General features: G+C 41.7%; 1 protein-coding gene across 1 annotated transcript in view; it reads right to left on the bottom strand.

The window, feature by feature from the left end:
- LOC120045895 (disintegrin and metalloproteinase domain-containing protein 12-like) overlaps positions 1 to 26,237 on the bottom strand; it is a 73,035-nt gene extending 46,798 nt beyond the window's left edge. Inside the window, exons 1-2 of the mRNA XM_038990824.1 lie at positions 26,230 to 26,237; positions 25,336 to 25,420 (exon numbers count right to left, since the gene is read on the bottom strand). Coding sequence (XP_038846752.1) covers positions 25,336 to 25,420; positions 26,230 to 26,237 — 93 coding nt within the window. The remainder of the gene's footprint in view (positions 1 to 25,335; positions 25,421 to 26,229) is intronic.
- Positions 26,238 to 27,360: the final 1,123 nt, after the last annotated feature.

Here is a 27,360-nt window from a genome sequence, read left to right as displayed (position 1 = left end):
GTACCACCAGTGCCGGTACCACGCACCAGGCCTATAGTGCGCATCGAGAGTCCAGTGTGCCCTGTTCCTGCTCCCCGCACTAGCCTTGAGGTGCGTGTCTCCAGTCCGGTACCACCAGTTCCGGCACCACGCACCAGGCCTACTGTGCGCCTCAGCGGGTCAGAGCTGCCTGCCTGCCCAGTGCCGTCTGAACTGCCTGCACTGCTCGTCTGCTCAACGCCGCCTGCACTGCCCGCCTGCCCAGCGCCGTCTGAGCCATCCGTCTGCCCAGCGCCGTCTGAGCCATCTGTCTGCCTAGCGCCGTCTGAGCCATCTGTCTGCCCAGCGCCATCTGAGTCATCCGTCTGCCACGAGCCATTAGAGCCGCCCGTCTGTCCCGAGCCATTAGAGCCGTCCGTCAGTCAGGAGCCGCTAGAGCCGTCCGTCAGTCAGGAGCCGCTAGAGCCGTCCGTCAGTCAGGAGCTGCCAGAGCCGCCAGCCAGTCAGGAGCTGCCAGAGCCGCCAGCCAGTCAGGAGCTACCAGAGCCGCCAGACAGTCAGGAGCTGCCAGAGCCGCCAACCAGTCAGGAGCTGCCAGAGACGCCAGCCAGTCAGGAGCTGCCAGAGCCGCCAGCCAGTCAGGAGCTGCCAGAGCCGCCAGCCAGTCAGGAGCTGCCAGAGCCGCCAGCCAGTCAGGAGCTGCCAGAGCCGCCAGCCAGTCAGGAGCTGCCAGAGCCGCCAGCCAGTCAGGAGCTGCCAGAGCCGCCAGCCAGTCAGGAGCTGCCAGAGCTGCCAGCCAGTCAGGAGCTGCCAGAGCTGCCCTACAGTCATGAGCTGCCCTATAGTCATGAGCTGCCCTCCAGTCATGAGCTGCCCTCCAGTCATGAGCTGCCCTACAGTCATGAGCTGCCCTACAGTCATGAGCTGCCCTACAGTCATGAGCTGCCCTCCAGTCATGAGCTGCCCTCCAGTCATGAGCTGCCCTACAGTCATGAGCTGCCCTACAGTCATGAGCTGCCCTCCAGTCATGAGCTGCCCTCCAGTCCGGAGCGGCCATTCAGTCATGAGCTGCCCTCCAGTCATGAGCGGCCATTCAGTCCGGAGCTGCCACCCAGTCCGGAGCTGCCACCCAGTCCGGAGCTGCCACCCAGTCCGGAGCTGCCACCCAGTCCGGAGCTGCCACCCAGTCCGGAGCTGCCATTCAGTCCGGAGCTGCCATTCAGTCCGGAGCTGCCATTCGTCCTGAGTTGTCCCTCTGTCCTGAGCTACCTCTTTGTCCTGCGCTACCTCTTTGTCCTGAGCTACCTCTCTGTCCTGAGTTGTCTCCTCTATTTTAGAGGGGCGTTGGTGAAGGTTCCTGGACCATGGTCGGGGGCAAGGGTCGCCACTCAAAGGACGCTAAGGAGGGGGACAAAGACAGTGGTGGAGTGGTGTCCTCGTCCACCGCCGGAGCCGCCACCGCGGACAGATGCCCACCCAGACCCTCCCCTTGAGTTTTAGGGGTGCGCCCGGAGTTCGCACCTTGAGGGGGGGGGTTCTGTCACGTTCCTGACCTGTTTTCTGTTGTTTTGTATGTGTTTAATTGGTCAGGGCGTGAGTTGGGGTGGGTAGTCTATGTTATGTGTTTTCTATGTTGGGTTAATGGTTTGCCTGGTATGGTTCTCAATTAGAGGCAGGTGTGTGTCGTTTCCTCTGATTGAGAGCCATATTAAGGTAGGTTGTTCTCACTGTTTGTTTGTGGGTGATTGTTCCTGTGTCTGTGTTTACCACATGGGACTGTTTCGTTTGTTCGTTCGTTTTAGGTAGTCTGTTCCTGTTCGTGCGTTCTTCGTCTATATGTAAGTTCGTTTGTTTCAGGTCTGTTGCCTTCGTTTATTGTTTTGTAGTTTGTTTCTAGTGTTCATTAGTGTTTCGTCTTTCATTTAATAAATTATCATGTATTCATCACCCACTGCGCCTTGGTCCGTTCATTCACCACAAGACGAACGTTACAGACTGGGTGTATTGATAGACCATCCAAAGCCTAATAAAAAAATTCACCATGCTCAAAGGGATATGCAATGTCTGCTTTTGTAAAAAAAAAAATACCCATCTACCAATAGGTGCCCTTCTTTGCAAGGCATTGGAAAACCTCCCTGGTCTTTGTGGTTGAATCTCTGTTAGAAATGCACTGCTTGACTGAGGGACCTTAGTGATAATTGTATGTGTGGTGTACAGAGATAAGTTAGTCATTCAAAAATAATTTTAAACACTATTTTTGCACACAGAGAGTCCATGCAACATATTATGTGACTTGTTAAGTATATGTTTACTCCTGAACTTACTTAGGCTTGCCATAACAAAGGGTTGAATACTTATTGACTCAAGACATTTCAGCTTTTCATTTTTAATTAATTAGCAAAAGTTTAAAAAAACATAATTCCACTTTGACATTATGGAGTATTATGTGAAGGCCAGTGATACAAAATCTCAAGTTAATACATTTTATATTCAGGCTATAACAGAACAATATTTGTGGAAAAATTCAAGGGGTGTGAATACTTTCTGAAGGCACTGTTTTTAACCCTGTATCAATTCACCAAGTGTTAGGTCTACATGTCAATATGGCTTTATGTCAATAACTAGACAGATATTCCACACTAAAAACTAAGTTAGTCATAATCCATTTACTGGATCAAAACATTCGATCTTTCAGATGTCATGCCATGTCTATACTTCAGACATGTGTTCTCAATATTGCCTTGAGGGCCATTTGATCCAAAAAACATCACTTGAGTTCACATAACATTGTTAAAGGTCCATCCTTTAAAGTCAGCAGCACACAATGTTCATTCAAACATGAATGTCAGAAGCACTCAACCTCCAGCCTACCGTAGAGTTGTGAGCACCAGTGACGGGACTCCCATCCTCCAGGTAATGTGTCTCAGTGTAATGACTTGCAAACAGGCCCCTAAAAGAACAGAAAAGAAAATAAACATCAAAACCTCAGGTCCACATAAAAAAATACATTCGCTTTTAGAGGACAAGAGAGAAGTTGGACACACGGGTTTTTAACGGCCTTATACCGTATTTTCAATGACGTGTGTAAACTGTTAGTGATTAGGGATATGTGAAATATACAGCACAGGGAAGCTAGAGGAGTCGGGGGCAGGGTTTGGGAGTGACCTTGAATGAAATTTTGTCGCACTTTGAAGAATCCCTGATGAGTTAATTATAGTATTTATATGTGTGTGTGTGTCAAACTGCAGGCCATGAACAGATTGACATGGTGAGTCCCACCCCAAGCATTGGCTGAGGAGCGGCAGGAACACCCATCTCTACAGCTGCATAATCAAAGATACATCAGAGGGGATGGTCACAGGAACATACAATACATGACCAAAAGTACAGTGCATTCGGAAAATACTCAGACCCGTTGAATTTTTCCACATTTTGTTACGTTACAAACGTATTATAAAATGGACGTAAAAAAAATGTCTTCATCAATCTACACACAATACTCCATAATGACAAAGCGAAAACAGTTTTTTGGACATTTTTGCACTTTTATTAAATATAGAAAACAGAAATATCTTGTTTACATAAGTATTCAGACCCTTTGCTATGAGACTCGAAATTGGGCTCAGGTGCATCCTGTTCAAATTGACCATCCATGAGATAATTCTACAAATTGATTAGAGCAACTGTGGTAAATGAAATTGATTGGATATGATTTGGAAAGGCACATAAGGTGCCACGGTTGACACTGCATGTCAGAGAAAAAACAGGCCATGAGGTCGGATAAATTGGACGTAGAGCTCCATGACAGAATTGTGTCGAGGCACGGATCTGGGGAAGGGTACAAAACATTTCTGCAGCATTGAAGGGCCCCAAGAACATGGTGGCTTCCATCATTCTTAAATGGAAGAAGTTTGGAACGACCAAGACTCTTCCTAGGGCTGGCCAACTGGCCAAACTGAGCAATCGGGGGAGAAGGGCCTTGGTCAGGGAGGTGACCAAGATCCCGATGGTCACTCTGACAGAGCTCCAGAGTTCCTCTTTGGAGACGGGAGAACATTCCAGAAGGACAACAATCTCTGCAGCACTCCACCAATCAGGCCTTTATGGTAGAGTGGCCAGACGGAAGCCAATCCTCAGTAAAAGGCACATGACAGGCCGCTTGGATTTTGCCAAAAGGCACCTAAATGACTCCCAGATAACGAGAAACAAGATTCTTTGGTCTAATGAAACCAAGATTGAACTTTGGCCTTAATGCCAAGCGTCACGTCCAGAGGAAACCTGGCACCATCCCTACGGTAAAGCATGGTGGTGGCAGCATCATGCTGTGGGGATGTTTTTCAGCGGCAGGGACTAGGAGACTAGTCAGGATTGAGGGAAAGATGAACGGAGCAATGTACAGAGAGATCCTTGATGAAAACCTGCTCCAGAGCACTCAGGACCTCAGACTGGGGCGAAGGTTCACCTTCCAACAGGACAACGACCCTAAGCACACAGCCAAGACAACGCAGGAGTGGCTTCTGGACAAGTCTCTCAATTTCCTTGAGGGGCCCAGCTAGAACCCGGACTTGAACCCGATCGAACATCTCTGAAGAGACCTGAAAATAGCTGTGCAGCAACTCTCCCCATCCAACCTGACAGAACTTAAGAAAATCTGCAGAGAAAAATGGGAGAAACTCCCCAAATACAGGTGTGCCAAGCTTGTAGCGTCATACCCAAGAAGAGGGTGTAATCTCTGCCAAAGGTGCTTCAACAAAGTACTGAATAATGGGTCTGAATACTGCAAAAATTCTAAAAACCTGTTTTTGCTTTGTCAAAGGGTGGCTACTTTGAAGAATCTCAAATGTATAACAAACTAAATGATTCCATTTGTGTTATTTCATAGTTTTGATGTCTTCACTATTCTTCTACAATGTAGAAAATATTAAAAATAAAGAAAAACCATTGAATGAGTAGGTGGGTCCAAACTTTTGACTGGTCCTGTATTTAGTACAGTTTTATCTAAAAATGTTTTACAATTTTTATTTTTATGAAATTCACTGAGGAGGATGGTCCTCCCCTTCCTCCGCTGAGGAACCTCCACCGGTGTAACGAATTTCCTCTTCGTCTGAGGAGGAGTAGCAAGGATCGGACCAATGTGCAGCGTGGTAAGTGTCCATAATGAGATATTTAATAAATCCACAGAACACTGAACAAAATAACAAAAGTACAAACAAACAACCGAAACAGTCCCGTATGGTGCAAACACTGAAACGGAAAATAACCACCCACAACACACAATGGAAAACAGGCTACCTAAATATGGCTCCCAATCAGAGACAACGATAAACAGCTGCCTCTGATTGGGAACCACACCTTGCCAAACACATAGAAAACAAACAACCTAGAAAAAAGAACATACACTGCCCACCCCAACTCACGCCCTGACCAACCTAACACAAAGACATAAAAAAGAAACGTCAGAAGGTCAGAACGTGACAACCGGCGTAGGCATAGCTGGGTCTGTAGGTTGCTGAGTTCTCTCCTCCAAAACTGTGTCTCAAATACTTTACAGAGTACTTATTTCTAAGAAGTAAGTTTCGAGGTGCTACATTTAAGTCTGTTAGAAAGTATTTGTGGCTTGTGCAAGCAGAACAAGAACATCTGTCCATTCTGTTCAGGAACAAGTGGATGTAATGAGTGAGCATCCTACATGCTTCATTGAGTGTTACCTTGCTAGTGTGTAAGAGGAAGAAAACTGAGTCTGAGTACAGGGATATTCAGAGGAACAAGATTAACTGGATTACTGTACCGGAATATAGATACTACAGTAAGAAAAAGAGGAGTGAGCCAAATTGACATATCACAGACACTGAAAAGCTACTGTACAGTTTGAGTTGAGTGGAAAATATCTGAGAAAATATCACTCCCCACTACGTTGACCCATATTTGAGTAAATCTATTACAAAAAAAAATTATAATAATTTAATCACAATACAATTCTGCTGGGGTGGATGGAGAGGATTTGAGGAATCAGTCGGTGGGATAATAAAATAAAAATAGGACCCAGTGTGCGTCGAAGTCCCAGCAGGAAGCTCTCTAGCTATCCTACGCTGTTTACTGCTGACCAAAATGTAGGATTAGATGAGGAGGGATTAGTCAATCATGTCAACATTCACATTTCAACATTCTTTAGGAGGTATACCAAAAATGAGAGGCGGATTGAAGCTTAGAGCTCCTGTTTTATAGCTCTATGTCTTACCTACAGTATGACATAACTGTTGTTTTTATAAATCACAATCTTTATCTTACCATTAGCAACACACCACATTAATATCAATAAGCCAGAAGCGGGTAAATACAGTACACAGTGTTGTGGTCTCATTGAAAATGTATTAAGCTACACTGGGGACCTACATCAGAGCATAGAGGAGGTTTCATAGACAGGCTACAGTAGGCACTGGCATGTACAGGATAAGAGGATATGTTCAGAGTCCAAACAGGATTTGTGTCAAGCTAATGCTAATTCCATGCAAATGCTAAAGAGGAGTTTTTGGGACACGTTTGGAAGCTGGGCTTTGGCAGAGTTGTCCTTGTGTAAGGTTCCATGACATACATTAGAGCAGCAGCCACTGGTTTGACGTGATGAAATCCTGCTGTAATCATCTCCTTGGCACAGGGCAGATGGTGCATATTAGTTAATGGGTGTATGGTGTCTGTATGTGCAGCCTACTTTGCCTCTTGGCTAAACATTACCAGTGCTCTATGGTTGGTTGGTTCTTTGAGGTAGATAGAGCTTTGAGACTGCCTGATTGGCAAACAATATCAAGTGAATTATGTAATATGAAAAATATAGATCCATTCTTGTTACGTACAGTATCCTATATTCTTCCAAACATTAGAATAAGTCATCATGGTATGCTTTGTATTTTCTTCAAGAATAGATACTTCATACGCTTGTTGGACCTCAAGCATACCGCTTCCTCACCAGGCAGCACACACTCTTGATAAAAGAAAAGATAGCGAGAATTCTCTTTTCTTTTTCCCCTGGATATTGAAACAGCTCAATTTGATTACGCCCACTTAAGTAATGACTGCCCACCAGTGGCCCTCTTTTGTCAAGAGGTACAGGCAGCCAATCAAATGACATTTAGATGGCAGAGGACTTCAAAGTAGCTGGTAGAGCCTTTGATCTCCTCTCGTAGGAATCAGTGTGACAGTCACCAGAATCCTTAGCACAAACCCAGCATGAATTCCGAATGCACAGCTGTCATTTTTTATATCAACACTTCAGTGTGCCAACAGTGTTGTGGATGGTATTTCTATAGTGATTGGGGAGTAATGGAACTACGTGATGAGAGGCGGTGAAATGAATTTTGTGTCACAAATAGAAATTGGATAAGTCGTACCGTAATGAATGGTTTTCAGTTGATATACATCCACATGAAAAAATACTATAGTATACTATGGTATAAATACTATAGTATTCACTGTAGTGATTTTTTGTAGACATGACTGTAGTATACTGTAGTATTAACAGTTTACTATAGTTTGTTTGGCAGACATGACTGTATTATACTGTAGTATTAACAGTTTACTATAGTTTGTTTTGCAGACATGACTGTGGTATACTGTAGTATTAACAGTTTACTATAGTTTAAATACTGTAGTAAAAAAACAGTGTAAGGGATAATCAACAAGGGCCTATGTGTTCAATGGAAAATAATAAACAACGTCGAAGGTGTGTTCCACGATGCGTTCGCGGAACTAACCTTCCACGATTATCTCTTTTATCCCTTTTTATTCAGGGGTGAAAGTAAGGCGGAAAATCATTCACAACACTTTTTGGTGTTTTTGTAAGTGATGTCTCTTTACATTTATCAAATGGCACTGTATGAGTGCGGGAATTATTTTAAAGTGGAGTAGGTTAATAGTTGGAATAGTAACTGAAGTCTGGACACTGACTGTAGGCCTCACATGTAGCCTATTATAATTAACTCCTCCTGAAGTTAATGTTCCTCACAGAAAATTAATGATAGACCAAATGTTAATTTTGTTTCAGGAACTGGAGTGGAGAAATATGATTTATTTGTTTCAGCATCTTGAGAGAATGTGAATACGTGCTTAGGGACTTGTTGTTTAGCCTAACGTGCAATTTCTTTCAGCGACATAAAAGCTGACAATATATCATTTTCAACCACATAAAATATGCATCCAAGACGAACTGAAATACAATCAGAAACATGTTGGATCATTTTCATGGCTTTGCATTTCCTTAAATCCGGTCAAATGTCATTTGGAAATCCCCCTGGTGCCTAAACGTCCTTGCTCCACATGAGAGATGCAGAAATGAAAGAGAAAACTTGATCAATGCCAACTAACTTGTTGATGATGCATTGATCATTCTATCGATTTATGACATTACTCTGGTGAGCTAGGCTTTATTTAGTATTCTAGACAAGCATCAAGTAATGACAGAAGAGAAGCTGCATGTAATCTAATTATAGACAAGTTGACTAACAAATAGCCTATCGAATGTCGGAAATTATACTGAACAAACATATAAACGCACCATGCAATAATTTCAAAGATTTTACTGAGTTACAGTTCATTTAAGGAAATCAGTCAATTGAAATAAATGTATTAGGCCTTAACCTATTGATTTCACATGACTGGGCAGGGTTGCAGCCATGTGTGGGGCCTTGGAGGGCATAGGCCCACCCACTTGGCAGCCAGGCCAACCCACTGGGGAGCCAGGCCCAGCCAATCAGAATTAGTTGTCCCCCACAAAATGGATTTATTACAGACAGAAATAATTCTAGGTACCGCTAAGCTTTTTGTGCATATGGAACATTTTGGGTATTTTTTAGTTCAGCTCATGAAACACGGTGTATATTCAGAAAAATATCAAAATGAGTCTTGAAAACAATTATTTTCCCACACCCCATGTCCTTCTGCTTCCCTGAGTAACGTGTGCAGGTTATGAGCCTCATGAAGTAGCCTAATTGTTTGACAATCAGATGAAAACATAATGACTGGTTGTGTTCATGCAACATTACAAATATGTACTATTAGGCAGTGTTTCGGTTTCAAGACCACATATTGAGTGTCTCGGTCTTGTCTAGGTGTCAGTCGGTCTCGGACAGTGAGGACTATTAATTTCTTCTTGAGACCAGCAGAGTAAAAAACTCATAATTATTAGCTTCCATTCAGTCAGCGCATTAAAAACGCTTCGCCAGGCCAAATATATACACTCCTTACTTGAAACAATAATATCTTATCGCCTATTGAAACCTGGGATTCCTACTTTACTCGTAACATTACTGTCCTTTACCTTCATTGAACAATATCTTCAAACTTTGTCCCAATTTCCTTGACTGTAAAACACAAAGGGCCAGTGGTGTCGTGGAGGCTATACACAGGTATACGCCCTATACCCACTTTTTGTCAGTGGGAATTGCCTATACTCACTTCTTAATCCCTACTGTTGTGTATAAAAGTAATGTAGTGGAGGTATACAACTTATTCATTATGTAGAACGACAGACAAACCATGCACAAAGTAGCCTACACAATCGCAAAACACGTGAAATATATCCACATGCGAGCAGCACACAGCCTAGTTTCAGCAGAATATTATCTGCAGGCAGCAAGCGCGATCAGCTCGCAACTGGTTGTCGCATGGAGCAGCTCACAGAAGAATGACATCGGTAGCCGGTAGGATAAAAAAGAGGTTTGAATTTATGATATCTACCAGTATATGCTAACTAAGGCAACAATGGGTATGCAAACCAGGTATTGAAAACGTTTGGAGCTTAGTCTTGGTTAGTAGGCTATTTGTGATGTGCAATCCAGTCATCATGCGCTGTTTGCATGAACATTCTTAAATGCTTTTCCAAAAAACCTTCCCAATTAAATGTTGACCGGCTGATTTGTATCAATGGGGAGGGCACTTGTTTTGCTCAATTGAATTAAATGTAAATTAAAGTGTTCGATATGCAATGCAATCTCCTCGTAAGGAACAGTATCGAGTGTCCTGGAGAGAAGGCAAACGTTTCTAGCTAAGCCAGGCAAAATCGTCCATCATCAGCACGTTATGGATGTAACCAAATTAATGTCAATAGAAAACAGCTTAAACAAATGCAATTGCAGTTACTAATCTGTTATTCCGGCTGCATAGGTTGTGACTGTGTTAGCCGTAGCTCTTTGGCTAGCTAACGAGCAAGGGATAAGAACATTGCCAGCGAGCATGGCAACAGAACATATAGAATGAACAACTGGGTTGCGTTATCTTGCTACAGGTGTACACGTGCAATCAAGGGATAAGCTAGGCTAGATGACGAGAGAAGAAGGTTGCTAGCCTGCATAGTGATCGAACTAACGACTGGGTCGCGTCTCTAGATATAGAACTAATTGAATAAACGACTGGATCGCATCTCTAGCAATCGAAAGTATGAATTTGCTTATAAACTTTAAATATCAATGACAGTTTTTTATTTCTACCGGTAAATGTGTGCATTAGTATTGTTTTCATTGGAAGCTGTGGTATAAGCGGGATAAACGCCTCAGTTCTGTACATTACCTTGAAAAATGAACTCCGTAAAGGGACTATGAATGTTAATTTCTCTACCATAAGCCGCCTCCAACGTCATTTTAGAGAATTTGGCAGTGCGTCCAACCGGTCTCAGAACTGCAGACCATGTGTACGGCGTTGTGTGGGCCAGCGGTTTGCTGATGTCAACGTTGTGAACAAAGTGCCCCGTGGTGACGGTGGGGTTATGGTACGGGCAGGCATAGGCTATGGACAACGAACACAATTGCATTTTATCGATGGCAATTTGAATGCACAGAAATACCGTGATGAGATCCTGAGGCCCATTGTCGTGCCATTAATCCGCCACCACCACCTCATGATTTAGCATGTCGCAAGGATCTGTACACAATTCCTGGAAGCTGAAAATGTCCCAGTTCTTCTATGGCCTGCATACTCACCAGACATGTCACACATTGAGCATGTTTGGGATACTTTGGATCAATGTGTACGACAGCGTGTTCCAGTTCCAGCCAATTTCCAGCAACTTCACACAGCCATTGAAGAGGAGTTGGACAACATTCCACAGGCCACAATCAACAACCTGATCAACTCTATGCGAAGGAGATGTGTTGCGCTGCCTGAGGCAAACGGTGGTCACACCAGATACTGACTGATTTTCTTATCCACACCCCTACCTTTTTTAAGGTATCTGACCAACAGATTCCCAGTCACGTGAAATACATAAATTAGGGCCTAATGAATTTATTTCAATTGACTGATTTCCTCATATGAAGTGTAACTCAGTAAAATCCTTGATATTGCATTTATATTTTTGTTCAGTATAATAGCACAGTATACATTTACATTAGGCTCTACTGTTGGACCAAAAACACCACTTATTACGGCTACTTACTACAAAGTAGTACATTTTATTTAGATTTTTCTTATGCGGCCAGAACTTAAAAGCGCGAGCCACTAGGCTTAACATGCATTGATTGAAACAAAATACAAGTGTAGCTTCTTAACTTCCTCTACTCTATTAAACAATAGCTACTATGCCTACATCATTCAAGAAGAATACGTTCTAACATGCATATTCCCATGAAACTGATTGGGATCAAATGGTTGGCATGTTGGATGTTATGGATGTTATCATTCACGATTTACAGTGATGGTGGCCTATAATTTATAATACAGTAGACCTAATTTTGTGTTTTAATGCTGGCCTTCTAGGCAGAGTTGCAAAGAAAAAGCCATATCTCAGACTGGCCAATAAAAATAAAATATTAACCTCTCTGGTACAAGTGGGATGGTAGCGTCCCACCTCGACAACAGCCAGTGAAATTGCAGCGCGCCAAATTCAAAACAACAGAAATCCCATAATTAAAATTCCTCAAACATACAAGTATTATACACCATTTTAAAGATAAACTTCTTGTAAATCCAACCACAGTGTCTGATTTCAAAAAGGCTTTACTGCGAAAGCACACCATGAGATTATGTTAGGTCAGCGCCTAGTCACAGAAAACCATACAGCCATTTTCCAGCCAAGGAGAGGGCTCACAAAAGTCAGAAATAACGATTAAATTAATCACTAACCTTTGATGATCTTCATCAGATGGCACTCATAGGACTTCATGTTACACAATACATGTATGTTTTGTTCGATAAAGTTCATATTTATATCGGTGAAAGTGCAGAGAGCCACATCAAATTACAGAAATACTCATCATAAACATTGATCTAAGATACAAGTGTTTAACATACATTTAAAGATAACCTTCTCCTTAATTTAACCACTGTGTCAGATTTCAAAAAGGCTTTACGGCGAAAGCACACTTTGCGATTATGTTAGGTCAGCGCCAAGCCACAGAAAACCATACAGCCATTTTCCTACCAAGGAGAGGTGTCACAAAAGTCAGAAATAGAGTTAAAATGAATCACTTACCTTTGATGATCTTCATCTGATGGCACTCCCAGGTCTCCATGTTAGATAACAAATGTTTGTTTTGGTCAATAAAGTCCATCATTTATGTCCGAATACCTCATTTTTGTTCGCGCGTTTAGTCCAGTAATCAAAATGCACAAGGTGCGAGCACAAAGTCTAGACGAAAAGTCAAAAAAGTTCTATTACAGTTTGTAGAAACATGTCAAACGATGTATAGAATCAATCTTTAGGATGTTTTTATCATAAATCTTCAATAATATTCCAACCGGACAATTCCTTTATCTTTAGAAATGAAAAGGAATGGAGCTTGTGCTCACGTCCGCGCGCGTGACTAAACTAATGGCTTTCAGCTAGACCCCTGATTCAAACAGCTCTTATTCGCTCCCCCTTCATAGTAGAAGCCCGAAACAAAGTTCTAAAGACGGTTGACATCTAGTAGAAGCCTTAGGAAGTGCAATAGGACCCCATAGACACAGTATATTGGGTAGGCAATCACTTCAAAAACTACAAACCTCAGATTTCCCACTTCCTGGTTGGATTTTTCTCAGGTTTTCGCCTGCCATATGAGTTCTGTTATACTCACAGACATCATTCAAACAGTTTTAGAAACTTCAGAGTGTTTTCTATCCAAATCTACTCATAATATGCATCTGGGCCTGAGTAGCAGGCAGTTAAATTTGGGCACGCTTTTCATCCAAAATTCCGAATGCTGCCCCCTACCCTAGTGAAGTTTTAAGATGGGCAAAAGAACAGACACTGGACAGAGATATGGCTTGTTCTTTGCAACTCTGCCTAGAAGGTCAGCATCCCGGAGTCGCCTCTTCACTGTTGACATTGAGACTGGTGTTTTGTGGATACTATTTAATGAAGATGCCAGTTGATGACTTGTGAGGCGTCTGTTTCTCAAACAAGACACTCTAATGTACTTGTCCTCTTGCTCAGTTGTGCACCAGGCCTCCCACTCGTCTTTCTATTCTGTGTTCTGTGAAAGGAGTGGTACACAGCGTTGTACGAGATCTTCAGTTTCTTGGCAATTTCTCGCATGGAATAGCCTTAATTTCTCAGAACAAGAATAGACTGACGAGTTTCCGAAGAAAGGTCTTTGTTTCTGGCCATTTTCAGCCTGTAATCGAACCCACAAATGCTGATGCTCCAGATACTCAATTAGTCTAAGACCAGTTTTATTGCTTCTTTAACCAGAAGAGTTTTCAGCTGTACTAACATAATTGCAAAAGGGTTCTCTAATGATCACATAGCCTTTTAAAATTATAAACTTGGATTAGCTAACACAACGTGCCATTGGAACATAGGAGTGATGGTTGCTGATAATGGGCCTCTGTAAGCCTATGTAGATATTCCATAAAAAAATCTGACGTTTCCAGCTACAATAGTCATTTACAACATTAACAATGTCTACACTGTATTTCTGATCAATTTGATGTTATTTTGATGGACAAAAAAAGTAGCTTTTCTTTCAAAAACAGGGACATTTATAAGTGACCCCAAACTTTCGATTGTTGGTAGTGTATGTGAAGAGAACCTTTATAGTTCCAAGTAACTCATTGGCTGACGGTGGGACATGACTGCCCACTGGGAGCAGACGTCAATTCAATGTCTATTCCACGTTGGTTCAACGTAATTTCATTGAAATGATGTGGAAACAATGTGGATTCAACCAGTGTGTGCCCAGTGGGTGGCATCTGCTCCGAGAGCACTGTTCATATTTGGCAATAATGGCCGATTTTAGAGTGAATATATTCAACATGTTTGAAAATGATTGGGATGCCATAGGTGCCAGTATAGTACCTGGGAGTCTGTGACAGACATCAACCACAAATCGGGTATGTGCTTTTATGAGGGTTTTGATCCGGTTTCCTATGATTTGGAAAAATGCGCCAGGAGCCGATCGGGAGCACTGAGAACGGACTAAAAACGTGTAGTGTCCGCCTGTCTTTACCCTAATCATCATAACTATGGATTCCCTAGTCCTCAGAGCCTGTTGCGTTTCATTAAACTCAGACTTATTCTCTAATTAGCAATTTCTTAATAGATGCTGCACAGGTTAATTGTGATAAACGAGGCCCTTTCAATGGAACCTCAGGGAGGCTAAAACCATCGCCATCAGTCTTCTTTTGCTGTTCAAACTTTAAACCTCTTCCTCTGTATTTACATCATCTTCACCAGAGGTAAGTGTATGTCAAGGACATGACTTCCAGACAATTGTTTTTGTACACACATAGAAAATGTGAAAAACACAATATGAGAGGAAGTGTTGCTGCTTTAAAAAAAGTGTTTGCAGCATGTTCAATGGACAGCCTTGTATGAACATTTCTTCAGCCGCTGTTATTCTTGGGCTCTCCATTACGTGAGGTATGGGGTGAAGTGTGGTATCTCTTAATTAGTGGATGAGAAAGGATGATGTGAGAGTTAGGGGGTAGCCTAATAGAAGGTGCCCTTGGGAAGATCGTCAGCACTTGGAGTGCAGATGAACAGAAGTAGGTGTTGTTTAGGTTGCCTGAGGTAGTGTAGGAAAGCAACGGAGGCAAACTAAACCTTTTCCTTGTTCTCTCTTTCTCTGTATCCTCCCCATATCTATGATCTCTACCTCTTTTTGCTCTCTCTCTCACTTCTTTTAAATAACCACTTTTAGCCTCCTCTTTTAGTGAAAGAGTTACCTCCACTTTTCTATAATGGCTTGCTAGAACTTTTTTTCTTCCGACATTCAAATCTCTGACTTTTACCTAAGACTCTGCTGAGCCCAGTAGAGGTGGTTTCTGAACAGCATGAATGAATGACAATAAGAACTATTTCCTCAGTCTGATGAGCATCTTAAAATCCAATTTGGCTTGTGGCCTCAAAGACTTTATCAAATCAAATCAAATTGTATTTGCCACATGCGCCAAATACAACAGGTGTAGAGCTTACAGTGAAATGCTTACTTACAAGCCCTTAACCAACAATGCAGTTCAAGAAATAGAGTTAAGAAAATATTTACTTAAGAAAAAGAATAAGTAACAATAAAATTACAATAACGAGGCTATATACAGGGGGTACCGGTGTAAGTCAATATGCGGAGGTACAGGTTAATCGAGGTAATTTGTAAAGTGACTATGCATAGATAATAAACAGCGAGTAGCAGCAGTGTAAAAATGAAGGGGGGAGGGGTCAATGTAAATAGTCCGGGTGGCCATTTGATGAATTGTTCAGCAGTCTTATGGCTTGAGGGTAGAAGCTGTTAAGGAGCCTTTTGGTCTTAGACTCGGCGCTCCGGTACCGCTTGCCGTGCCGGAGCAGAAAGAACAGTCTATGACTTGGGTGACCGGAGTCTTTGACAATTTTTTGGGCCCTTTCTCTGACACCACCTAGTATATAGGTCCTGGATGTCAGGAAGCTTGGCCCCAGTGATGTACTGGGACGTACGCACTACCCTCTGTAGCGCCTTACGGTCAGATGCCGAGCAGTTGCCATACCATGCGGTGATGCAATCGGTCAGGATGCTCTCGATGGTGCAGCTGAAGGACTTTTTGAGGATCTGTCGTCCTGAATAGCTGGTGCTCTCATGCATGTTTCAGTGTTGCTTGCCTCAAAACGAGCATGACAAGGCATTTAGCTTGTCTGGTAGGCTTGCGTCACTTGGCAGCTCGCAGCTGGATTTCCCTTTGTAGTTCGTAATATTTTTCAAGCCCTGCCACAGTGTCAGATCTGGTGTATTAGATTCCATCTAAGTCCTGTAGTGACGCTTTGCCTGTTTGATGGTTCGTTTGAGGGCATAGGGGGATTTTCTTATGAGCGTCCGGATTAGTGTCCCGCTCATTGAAAGTGGCAGCTATAGCCTTTAGCTCGGTGCGGATGTCGACTGTAATCGATGGCTTCTGGTTGGGAAATGTGGTCACTGTGGGGACGACATCGTCGATGCACTTATTGATGAAGCCGGTGACTGAGGTGGTATACTCCTCAATGCCATTGGATGAATCCCGGAACATATTCCAGTCTGTGCTAGCAAAACAGTCCTGTAGTGTAGGATCTGTATCATCTGACCACTTCCGTATTGAGCAAGTCACTGGTACTCCCTGCTTTAGTTTTTTCTTGTAAGCAGGAATCAGGAGGATAGAATTATGGTCAGATTTGCAAAATGGAGGGCAAGGGGGAGCTTTGTATGTGTCTCTGTGTGTGGAGTAAAGATGGTTTAGAGTTTTTTCCCCCTCTAGTTGCACATATGATATGCTGGTAGAAATGAGGTAAAACGGATTTAAGTTTGCCTGCATTAAAGTCCCCGGCCAATAGGAGAGCCGCTTCCGGATAAGCATTTTTTAGTTTGTTTATGGCCTTATTCAGCTCGTTGAGCGCGGTCTTAGTGCCAGCATCAGTTTGTGGTGGTAAATAGACGGCTACAAATAATATAGATGATAACTCTCTTGGTAGATTGTGTGGTCTACAGCTTATCATGAGAAATTGTACCTTAGACCGTACCCAAAAAACGTCGTCGCGTGTGCGCCGCCGGGCGCAAATTGATTTTGTGGCCCCACACCAAGCATTAACAAATATCATGACATGCGGGTTGAAATATCAAAACAAACTCTTAACCGATTATATTAATTTGGGGACAGGTCGAAAAGCATGAAACATTTATGGCAATTTAGCTAGCTAGCTTGCAGTTGCTAGCTAATTTGTCCTATTTAGCTAGTTTGCTGTTGCTAGCTAATTTGTCCTGGGATATAAACGTTGAGTTGTTATTTTAGCTGAAATGCACAATGTCCTCTACAATTATTCCACATATAAAACGGTCAACCGAATTGTTTCTAGTCATCTCTCCTCCTTCCAGCTGTTTTCTTCTTTGAACTTTTAAATGGCGTTTGGCATCTAACTTTCATAGTTACCACGATGACGACCGAACTCAGTTAATCTTTCAATCACCCACGTGGGTATAACCAATAAGGAGATGGCACGTGCATATTTGCTTCTATAAAACAATGAGGAGATGGGAGAGGCATGACTTGCACTGCGTTCAGCATTAACAAATAGAACTGACTTAAATTTGAGTGCTTGGCAACGCAGACCATCGTTGGCGCGCGCGAGCAGTGTGGGTGCAATAATTGAATAACATATGTTTATGTATTTTGGCTGAACGTGTCGTCGTTCAGCCACGTCTCTGTGAAACAAGATATTACAGTTTTTAATGTCCCGTTGGTAGAATAGTCTTAATCGTAGATCATCAATGTTTTTTTACAATGATTGCACGTTGACCAATAATACGGAGTGAAGTGGTGGTTTACTTACTCGTTGGCGAATTCTTACAAGACCCCCTTTTCCTCCGTCTTCTCTTCACGCTGATGACAGGGATTTGGGCCTTGTCTTGACAAAGCAGTATATCCTTCACGTCGGACTTATTAAAGAAAAAATATGAATCCAGTTCAAGGTGAGTAATCGCTGTTCTGATGTCCAGAAGCTCTTTTCGTTCATAAGAGACGGTAGCAGCAACATTATGTACAAAATGAGTTACAAACAATGCAAAATAAAATAAAAATAGCACAGTTGGTTAGGAGCGCGTAAAATGGCAGCCATCCCCTCTGACGCCATTATAACATTATTATATAATTTGAAGTAAACAAATACTTTGGATAAACAACAGTATCCCTAGAATGCTATTTAAAAATTATATATAAACATTAATTTAAAAGCAGCGCAACCTTTACAGATGGTATACAGTGCATTCAGAAAGTATTCATACCCCTTGACTTATTCCACATTTTGTTGTGTTACAGCCTGAATTCAGAATTGATTACATTGATTTTTTTCTCACCCATCTACACACAATACCCCATAATGACAAAGTGAAAACATGTTTTTAGAAATGTTTGCAAATGTATTGAAAATTAAATATATAAATATCTAATTTATACTGAACACAAATATAAACACAACATGTAAAGTGTTGGTCCCATGTTTCATGAGCTGAAATAAAAGATCCCAGACATTTTCTATATGCACAAAAAGCTTATTTTTCTCATATTTTGTTCACAAATTTGTTTACATCCCTGTTAGTGAGCATTTCTCCTTTGTCAAGATAATCCATCCACCTGACAGGTGTGGCATATCAAGAAGCTGATTAAACAGCATGATCATTACCAGTTGTGTAAAGTACTTAAGTAAAAATACTTTAAAGTACTACTGAAGTTTTTTTGTTGTTGGTATCTGTACTTTACTTTAGTATTAATATTTTTGGCAACTTTTACTACATTCCGAAGGAAAATAATGTACTTTTTACTCCATACATTTTCCCTGACACCCAAAAGTACTTGTTACATTTTGACAGGAAAATTATCCAATGCACACACATCCCAACTGCATCTGATCTGGAAGATTCACTAAACTCAAATGCTTTGTTTGTAAATTTCGTCTGAATGTTGGAGTCTGCCCCTGGCTATCCGTCTTAAAAAAAGAATGTGCAGTCTGGTTTGCTTTATATAAGGAATTTGAAATGATTTATACTTTTACTTTTGATACTTAAGTACATTTTAGCAATTCCATTTACTTTTGATAACTAAGTATTTTTTAAAACCAAATACTTTTAGACTTTTACTCAAGTAGAATTTTAATGGGTGACTTTTACTTGAGTCAATTTCTATTAGGTTATCTTTACTTTTAGTCAAGTATGACAATTTAGTACTTTGTTCACCACTGATCATTACACAGGTGCATCTTGTGCTGGGGACAATAAAAGCCACTCTAAAATGTGCAGTTTTGTCACACAACACAAAGCCACTGAGGTCTCAAGTCTTGAGGGAGTGTGCAATTGGCTTGCTGATTGCAGGAATGTCCACCAGAGCTGTTGCCAGAGAAGTTAATGTTAATTTCTCTACCATAAGCCACCTCCAATGTCGAATTTGTTAGTACATCCAACTGGCCTCACAACCGCAGACCACATGTAACCACGCCAGCCCAGGACCTCCACATCTGGCTTCTTCACCTGCGGGATCGTCTGAGACCAGCCACTCGGACAGCTGATGAAACTGAGGAGTATTTCTGTCTGTAACAAAGCCCTTTTGTGGGGGGGGGGAAATATGAAGTATGACTTTGTACTCGGATTAAATGTCAGGAATTGTGAAAAACTGAATTTAAATGTATTTGGCTAAGGTGTATGTAAACTTCCGACTTAAACTGTTTACAGTAGGGTACAGAAACGAGGTAGTCATTCAAAAATCATGTTAAACACTATTATTGCACACAGTGAGACCATGCACACAGAGTGAGTCAATGCAATTTATTATATGACATGTTAAGCACATTGTTACTCCTGAAATTATTTAGGCTTGCCATGACAAAGGGGATGAATACTTACTGACTCGAGACATTTCAGCTTTAATATTTTTACTAATTTGTACAAATTTGACATTATGGGGTATTGTGTGTAGCCCAGTGACAGAACATATTTTTTCAACAGAGAGATGAGATAAAGTTTTACTGAGTTCCTGACAACCAATTGGACATTTAACCCCAGCACCCTTACTCTGACAGCAGAAATAATATGATGTTATATGTAAATTCAAGGCTGTTGATATCCATTTGAATACACACAACTCCACGACTCTAATAATTCACCATTACAGGAGCCCCCTTGAGCACTGAACAACTTGACCGAAATCCAGCTCTGCTTCTTACAGCTTCCATGCTCTTTTAAAGCATGAATCTTTCATTTACCATGCTCACCTCCCTGTCTAGAACTCCCAGAGCAAAGAAAAACCTTCTCACAGTATGTTGCAAAATACTGCTATTACTTCAGATACTGCTAGCCAAATTGGAGGAGAGTGGTAGGAAAAAACAAGTGAGACAGAGAGAATGAAAGAGAAATTATGAAATAACGCTGGGTGACAGCACTAATTCTATTTCCACACGCATCTGCGTCCCAAATTGATTTGCATACAGCCCCATATACCCCCGGCATACAGGCCAGCTCTGGAGTGCACAGAGCCGAAGAAAAGGATGAAAAAAATCTAATCCTTTCAGCTGAAGAAACACTTCCCTACTTCTCATGCTCGGTCAAAGCCTAGTCAGCTGTACAGTGCCTCTCTTGTTGAGGCACATACTGTATATAATACATCCAGATACTGTTGTTATCTAGCTACTGAAGAAAAAATGAGTGTTTTCTTATCCCACTGTAGATGTATTCGTAAGCCTCTTCCCGATTTGACATATTCTATCTGATGTGCCCTCATGCCCTCGCTGAACACTACAGCATCAGCACCGCATTGGCATTCCAGCACCAGTTGTGGTCAGTCGTGGTCAGGTTTCATTACATTTGAAAAAGACAGGAAGTAAATATGACATAATACCTCATTCGTTGGTGTTGTTTAGCCTCCACTGGCATTAACTCAGCAGCCCACACTCATTGGTTGAGCACTGTTAAAGACATATGTTCCCTCTCTCTTTACAATGCATCTTGTTTCATCCCCTTTCTAGTGTACAAAAAGAGTGCACACTAACAAGATAATAACTCTACCTACATGTACATTTTACCTCAACAAACCGGTGCCCCCGCACATTGAGTCTGTAACAGTACCCCCCGGTATATAGTCTCGCTATTGTTATTATACTGCTGCTCTTTAATTACTTGTTACTTTTACTTCTTATTCTTATTCATATTTCTTTTAAACTGCATTGTTGGTTAGGGGCTCGTAAATAAGCATTTCACTGTAAGGTGTATTCGGCGCATCTGACTAATACAATTTGATTTGAAGATGCATTGTCACAATCAAGATTTAATGTGCAAATGAAATGTTCCATGCATGGGGAAAGCATGTAACACCCCTACACACTGAAGTGCTAAACTCTGAACCCTACAAAGAGTGTGAATAAACTAATGGATGTTCAAGAACTAATCAGGCTCAATAACACAAAGGAAGGTGCTATTTCCTCTGCTCTCCTCTCCTGTTGGTTTTAGGATATTGATACCCTTGCTATGAAAAAGTTATTGCGATCTAGGCTGCTCACACAAAAACTACTAGAGCGATGGGACATGATACCTCATTCGTTGGTGTTGTTTGGCCTCCATTTTAAAGTATTTTGGTTTGTGAGGCATATCAACATGTCCTTATAAATAGGTTATTGAGCTTGGCAGGAACTCAGCAGCCCACATTCATTTGTTGAGCACTGTTAAAGAAAGTTTTCCATCTCAAGGTCTCTTGTTTCATTCTTTTTCTTGTGTAGAAGGTCTTTCTCACCCAATGTTCATTATCTTACGACAAAGGCTTTTTATTAGTGGCAGTCAGTGCCATTTAAGATGAGGGAGGATGCTTTTTTGTTTTTGCAAGACCTTATTTCTATAACAGCATGTGGTATGACTGTCATTCATATTCCATTCACCCAGCTCAATAGGTTTACGCTACTACATAATACTAACATTTTCCCTGTACCCATCATGTGGATGCTGCAACCTAACCTATGAATGAAAGTTTACAACAACACAGGTCGAGAGAATTTTGAGTAATCAAGGTAACAGACAGTGACACACTCAATACTGCCTTCCACACTCTTGCCTGCATCTAGCAGATCTAGGGTGTAATCATTAATCCAACAGTTGCAAATGCTCTCCTGTCACCTTTTCCCTTCGCTTGTGGACATCAGCTGTCTGTGACCAGGGGAAAAAATATTTCCAACCCAAACCTTCATATCATGACTGCTAACCTCTACACACAGCCTACATCATTGTCACCTCATAGTCAACATGGCTACTAGAACTAATGCGTTAGTAAACCTGCTACAATCATGCAGTACAGTGTACAGTCAGAAAGCAGTTTAGCAGTTACACCGGCGGGCCCTGGTGGCAACAAATTAATAAAACCAAAAGCTTACTTTGACTTGGAAGAGTGCCAGTGTTGGACAGCCATAGCCAGCTAGCTAACATTGCATCCCTTTCTGTTTGAGCCGGGTGTTTAAGTAGGCTAAACTAGCTAGCTGCATTCAGCTAGCTAAGTGAAAGTGAAAGCAAAACAAATACAACCAAATACAGCTAGCTCTCTCTCTCTTTCTTGCTTCCCCTTAACTTTAGAAGAAATTAATTTGTTCAACTATTGTCTTTCTTTCTCTTTGAGTCAACTACTTACCATATTTTATGCACTGCACTGCAGTGCTAGCTAGCTGCAGCTTATGCTTTCAGTACTAGATTAATTATCTGATCCTTTGATTGGGTGGACAACATGTCAGTTCATGCTGCAAGAACTCTGATAGGTTGGAGGACATCCTCCGGAAGTTGTCATAATTACTGTGTAAGTCTATGGAAGGGGATGAGAACCATGAGCCTCCTAGGTTTTGTATTGAAGTCAATTGAGGAGGACAGAAGTTAGCTGTCCTCCGGCTACACTACAGTGCCACCCTATAGAGTGCTACTGTAGACCTTCATTGCAAAACAGTTTGTTTTAATACATTTTTTGGTGACATGTTAATATATTTAGGATAGTTTTCTCTAACCTACTGCAAATCCCCCTTTCACTTATTTACACAAAATGATCAAAATGTATCAAACAAAATACATTTTTATATGTCCCATGTGTAGATTAACAGTGAAACTTACGGTCCCTTTCCAACAATGCAGAGTTAAGATTAAAAATATATACTGAACAAAAATATAAATGAAACATGCAACAATTTCAACGATTACAGTGAGTTACAGTTCATATCAATCAATTTAAATAAATTCATTAGGCCCTAATCTATGGATTTCACATGACTGGGTAGGGGCGCAGAGTGCATAGACCCACCCACTTGGGAGCCAGGGTCACCTACTGAGGAGCCAGGCCCAGCCACAAAAGAGCTTCATTACAGACAGAAATACTCCTCAGTTTCATCAGCTGTCCGGTTGGCTGGTCTCAGACGATCGTGCAGGTAAAGAAGCTGGATGTGGATGTACTGGGCTGGCATGGTTAGACGTTGTCTGCGGTTGTAAGCCTGGTTGGACATACTGCCAAATTCTCTAAAATGACATTGGAGGTGGCTTATGGTAGAGAAATTAACATTACATTCTCTGGCAACAACTCTGGTGGACATTCCTGCAGTCATCATGCCAATTTCACGCTCCCTCAAGACTTGAGACATCTGTGGCATTGTGTTGTGTGACAAAACTGCATATTTTAGAGTGGCCTTTTATTGTCCCCAGCACAAGTTGCACCTGTCTAATTATCATACTGTTTAACCAGCTTCTTGATTTTTGTTCAGTATATATAGAAATAGTGACATGAGGAATAAATACACAGTGAATAATCAATAACAATAACAGTAAAAATAGCATGACTATATACAGGGAGTACCAATACCAAGTCGACGTGCAGGTCAGGGTACGAGGTAATTGAGGTAGCTATGTACCTATAGGCAATTTTCCCTCTAAGCTGGGCACAGCAGAAATACAGTATCAGCCCGCACAGAAACGCAAAAGATTGAACTTCACTCAGCTTTACTAAAGTTTGCCCCATTAGTTTACACTATCAACATTTTCCTCAAATGAGGGAATCGTGATTGAAACAACATTATATTAGCTCCTTTCAATCCATCATACCGAAATAAATATAACTATGCATGACTTGGTGTGTGATTTTGTTTTAGGCAGGCCGCATTGGAGGATTGTATTCCATTGACAGCATGAGCGGTCAGGAGTCGATGGGCTTTTCTTTGTAGATCAAAGGGCAAAAGCTGCAAGTAGCCATGTGCACATTTGTTCATATTCTTTGCTAGTGAGTGAGTTATTAGCCCAGTTATAGCTAACTTCTGATCAGCAATGGGGAAGTGATTGCTTCCTACATGAGCATAAACATGTACATTCCTAGCCATCTTCAAAAAGCTAGTCAAGTAAGGAGGTTTTGTATGTCTTAAATTGGCAGTGTTGTATTTTGAGGCAGGCATGAATAAGCAAAGAATCCAATAGGCAGAGGGTAGCATACAGTTTTGTTTGATTCTTTTTTATATTAATGGTATTGGCATTTTATTTGACACAATTTTTTTTATTTTGTGTGAAGTGGTTTCTTGCATCAAACAACACAATACAACCACATTTGTGGCTAAACATGTTAATGTCAAGCCATGCATGTTTTCAAAAGTCTCACTGAATGTAGGCCTACATTGAACACCACACATTGGCTGCTACTGTAGACTGTATCGTAGAACTATTTCAATAGCTATTTCCATGTTAAAATGTTATGGGATGGATTTTCTCCATTGTTTTTGATGGTAAGTCACTCTGATAGGCCTACATTATTATCAACTAGCCAAGGTAGCTTATTTGGCCACTGTTAAAACTGTAACTTAAAGTGGGTTCAATACAGGCAGTGTTCATAGTAAACAGGTGCTGGAAGTTTGACAGAATTTTCAGGTTTGCGCTCAGCAGACCAAAAATGTGCTCTGTGCTGGAAAAAAAATAGAGGGAACATTGCACATAAGTAGGGGCAAAGTGACTAGGCAAAAATATATATAAGAGACAGTAGCAGCCATGTATATGGTGAGTGTGAAATTTTGTGTGGGAGTATCAAGTGTGTGTGTGTGTGTGTGTGTATGTGTGTGTTGGGGTGTCAGTGTAAGTATGTGTGAGTGTGTGGGTAGAGTCCAGGTGGGGGCATAGAGTCAGTGCAAGAGAGTTAGTGCAAAAAAGGGTCAATGCACGTAGACTGGGTAGCCTGAGGGCCAATGCCAAATCTTTTCAGCCGCCTAAGGGGGACTACGCGCTGTTGTGCCTTCACAACTGTGTGGGTGTGTGTGGACCATGTTAATTCCTTAGTGATGTGGACACAGAGGAACCTACTCCACTTCAGCCCCATCAATGTGGATGTGGGTGTGCTCGCCCTTCCTTTTCCTGTAGTCCACGATCAACTCCATTTTCTTGCTGAAGTTGAGGGAGAGGTTGTTGTCCTGGCACCCACTGCCTCATCATTGTCAGTGATCAATCCTATCACTGCCGTGTTGTCAGCAAACTTGATGGTGTTGGAGTTGTGCGCGGACACGCAGCTGTGGGTGAACAGGAGGGAAGTCATCACACACCCCTGAGGGGCCCCCGTGTTAATGGTCAGCGTGGCGGATGTGTTGTTGCCGACTCTCACCTGGGGGCGGCCAATCAGGAAGTCTATTATCCAGTAGAAGATGGAGGTGTTCAGTCCCAGGGTCCTGAGCTTGGTGATGAGCTTGGAGGAGACTATGATTTTGAATGCTGATCTGTAGTCAATGAACAGCATTCTTACATACTGTAGGTATTTCTTTTGTCCAGCATTTCATGGCTATACCCTGAGTATACAACACATTAAGCACGCCTGCTCTTTCCATGACATAGGCTGACCAGGTGAATCCTGGTGAAAGCTATGATCCCTTATTGATGTCACTAGTTAAATCCACTTCAACCAGTGTAGATGAAGGGGAAAAGACAGGCTACAGAAGGATTTTAAGTCTTGAGACAATTGAGATATGGATTGTGTATGTGTGCCATTCAGAGGGTGAACGGGCAAGACAAAATATTTAAGTGCCTTTGAATGGGGTATGGTAGTAGGTGCCAGACACACTGGTTTGTTTCAAGAACTGCAATGCTGCTGGTTTTGTCACGCTCAACAGTTTCCTATGTGTATCAAGTTTAAAGGGTCTTACTCACAGCGGCTATGGAGAGCGAGATCACACAGTTGTCTGGAACAGCTGGTGCTATCATGAATGGTTCAGTTTTGCTGGCCTCGAAGCGAGCATAGAAGGCATTTAGCTTGTCTGGTAGGCTCGCGTTGCTAGAGGCAGCTCGCGCCTGGGTTTCCCGTTGTAACCCGTGATAGTTTGTTTACCTTGCCATATCCGTCTAGTATCAGAGCCGTCATAATAGGATTCAATCTTAGTCCTATATTAATGCTTTGCCTGTTTGATGGCTTGTCGGAGGTTGTAGCAGGATTATAAACGCCCGTATTAGTGTCCAGCTCCTTGAAAACAGCAGCTCTAGCCTTTAGCTCATATTTTGCCTGTAATCCATGGCTTGGGGTATGTACTAGTGATGCGTGGGTTGACTCAACAGGTTTAGGGTAATTTAATAATGTGTGGCTGAAGGGGGGGTGGGTGGCGGGCAGGTTGAATAAAGAGAAACAATACCTTAAAAAATCCATAAATGTATAATTATTGTGCAATTTATATAGGCTGCATTGAGGTTTTTCTTTCATTATATTAGGCTATCTGCTATTAGTAGATAAGCCTAAACTTTAGGTCTTAACTGTACGTGTGAGCCTACACAACCAATCGCCAAATAATGTTTTTGGGAATGGTCAGAAAAAGCTAACGTCAATCCATGGAGGCAAAAAGGATATTGTTGAAGTTTAATTTAATTAGACAAAAGCTGCAATAGGAGAGTTGAACACAAAAGAGAAGGGAGGGCCAGGAAAGTAATGTTTGTAAAAGATTTGGTGTAGTGGTAAAAGAGGATGATAGCACTATGTTATGTGTGATGATTGTGAGGCGCTGTACAAATTCGATAGTAAGAAGACGGGACTTCAAATAGACCTATGGCATGTCAAGGGAACTGTACCCTACTGTTTAGATGGGTTAAATGGAAAGTGAAATCTGGACACTGACTGTAGGTCTATAACCTCTCACATAGCCTTAATAATATCTCCTGCAGAATTAAGCATTTCTTGCAGTAAAATGATTAACCAAATGTAGGCTAAATTTGAACTTGGGAACAGGACTGGAGAAATTTGATGTATTTATTTTTGCATCTTGATAGAATGCAATGCTCAGTTAGATACAATTGGTAGAGGTGCTGTCTTCATCACAAAAGCTTCATAAAAGCTGATAGTATTTCAACCACGTAAAATAGGCATCGAAGCCGAAACTTAAATCAGGAAACAAGTTAGGTTTCCTGACTTTCTTTTTCCTTACAACCGGTCAAACTGATGTCATTTTGCACAGATAATCCCCAGTCCCTAAAC

The sequence above is a fragment of the Salvelinus namaycush genome, chromosome 4, assembly GCF_016432855.1.
Source record: "Salvelinus namaycush isolate Seneca chromosome 4, SaNama_1.0, whole genome shotgun sequence".
In the NCBI taxonomy this organism is placed as follows: domain Eukaryota; kingdom Metazoa; phylum Chordata; class Actinopteri; order Salmoniformes; family Salmonidae; genus Salvelinus; species Salvelinus namaycush.
The sequence above is the reverse complement of the archived record's forward strand: the minus strand, read 5'-3'. Positions and strand labels throughout refer to the sequence as shown.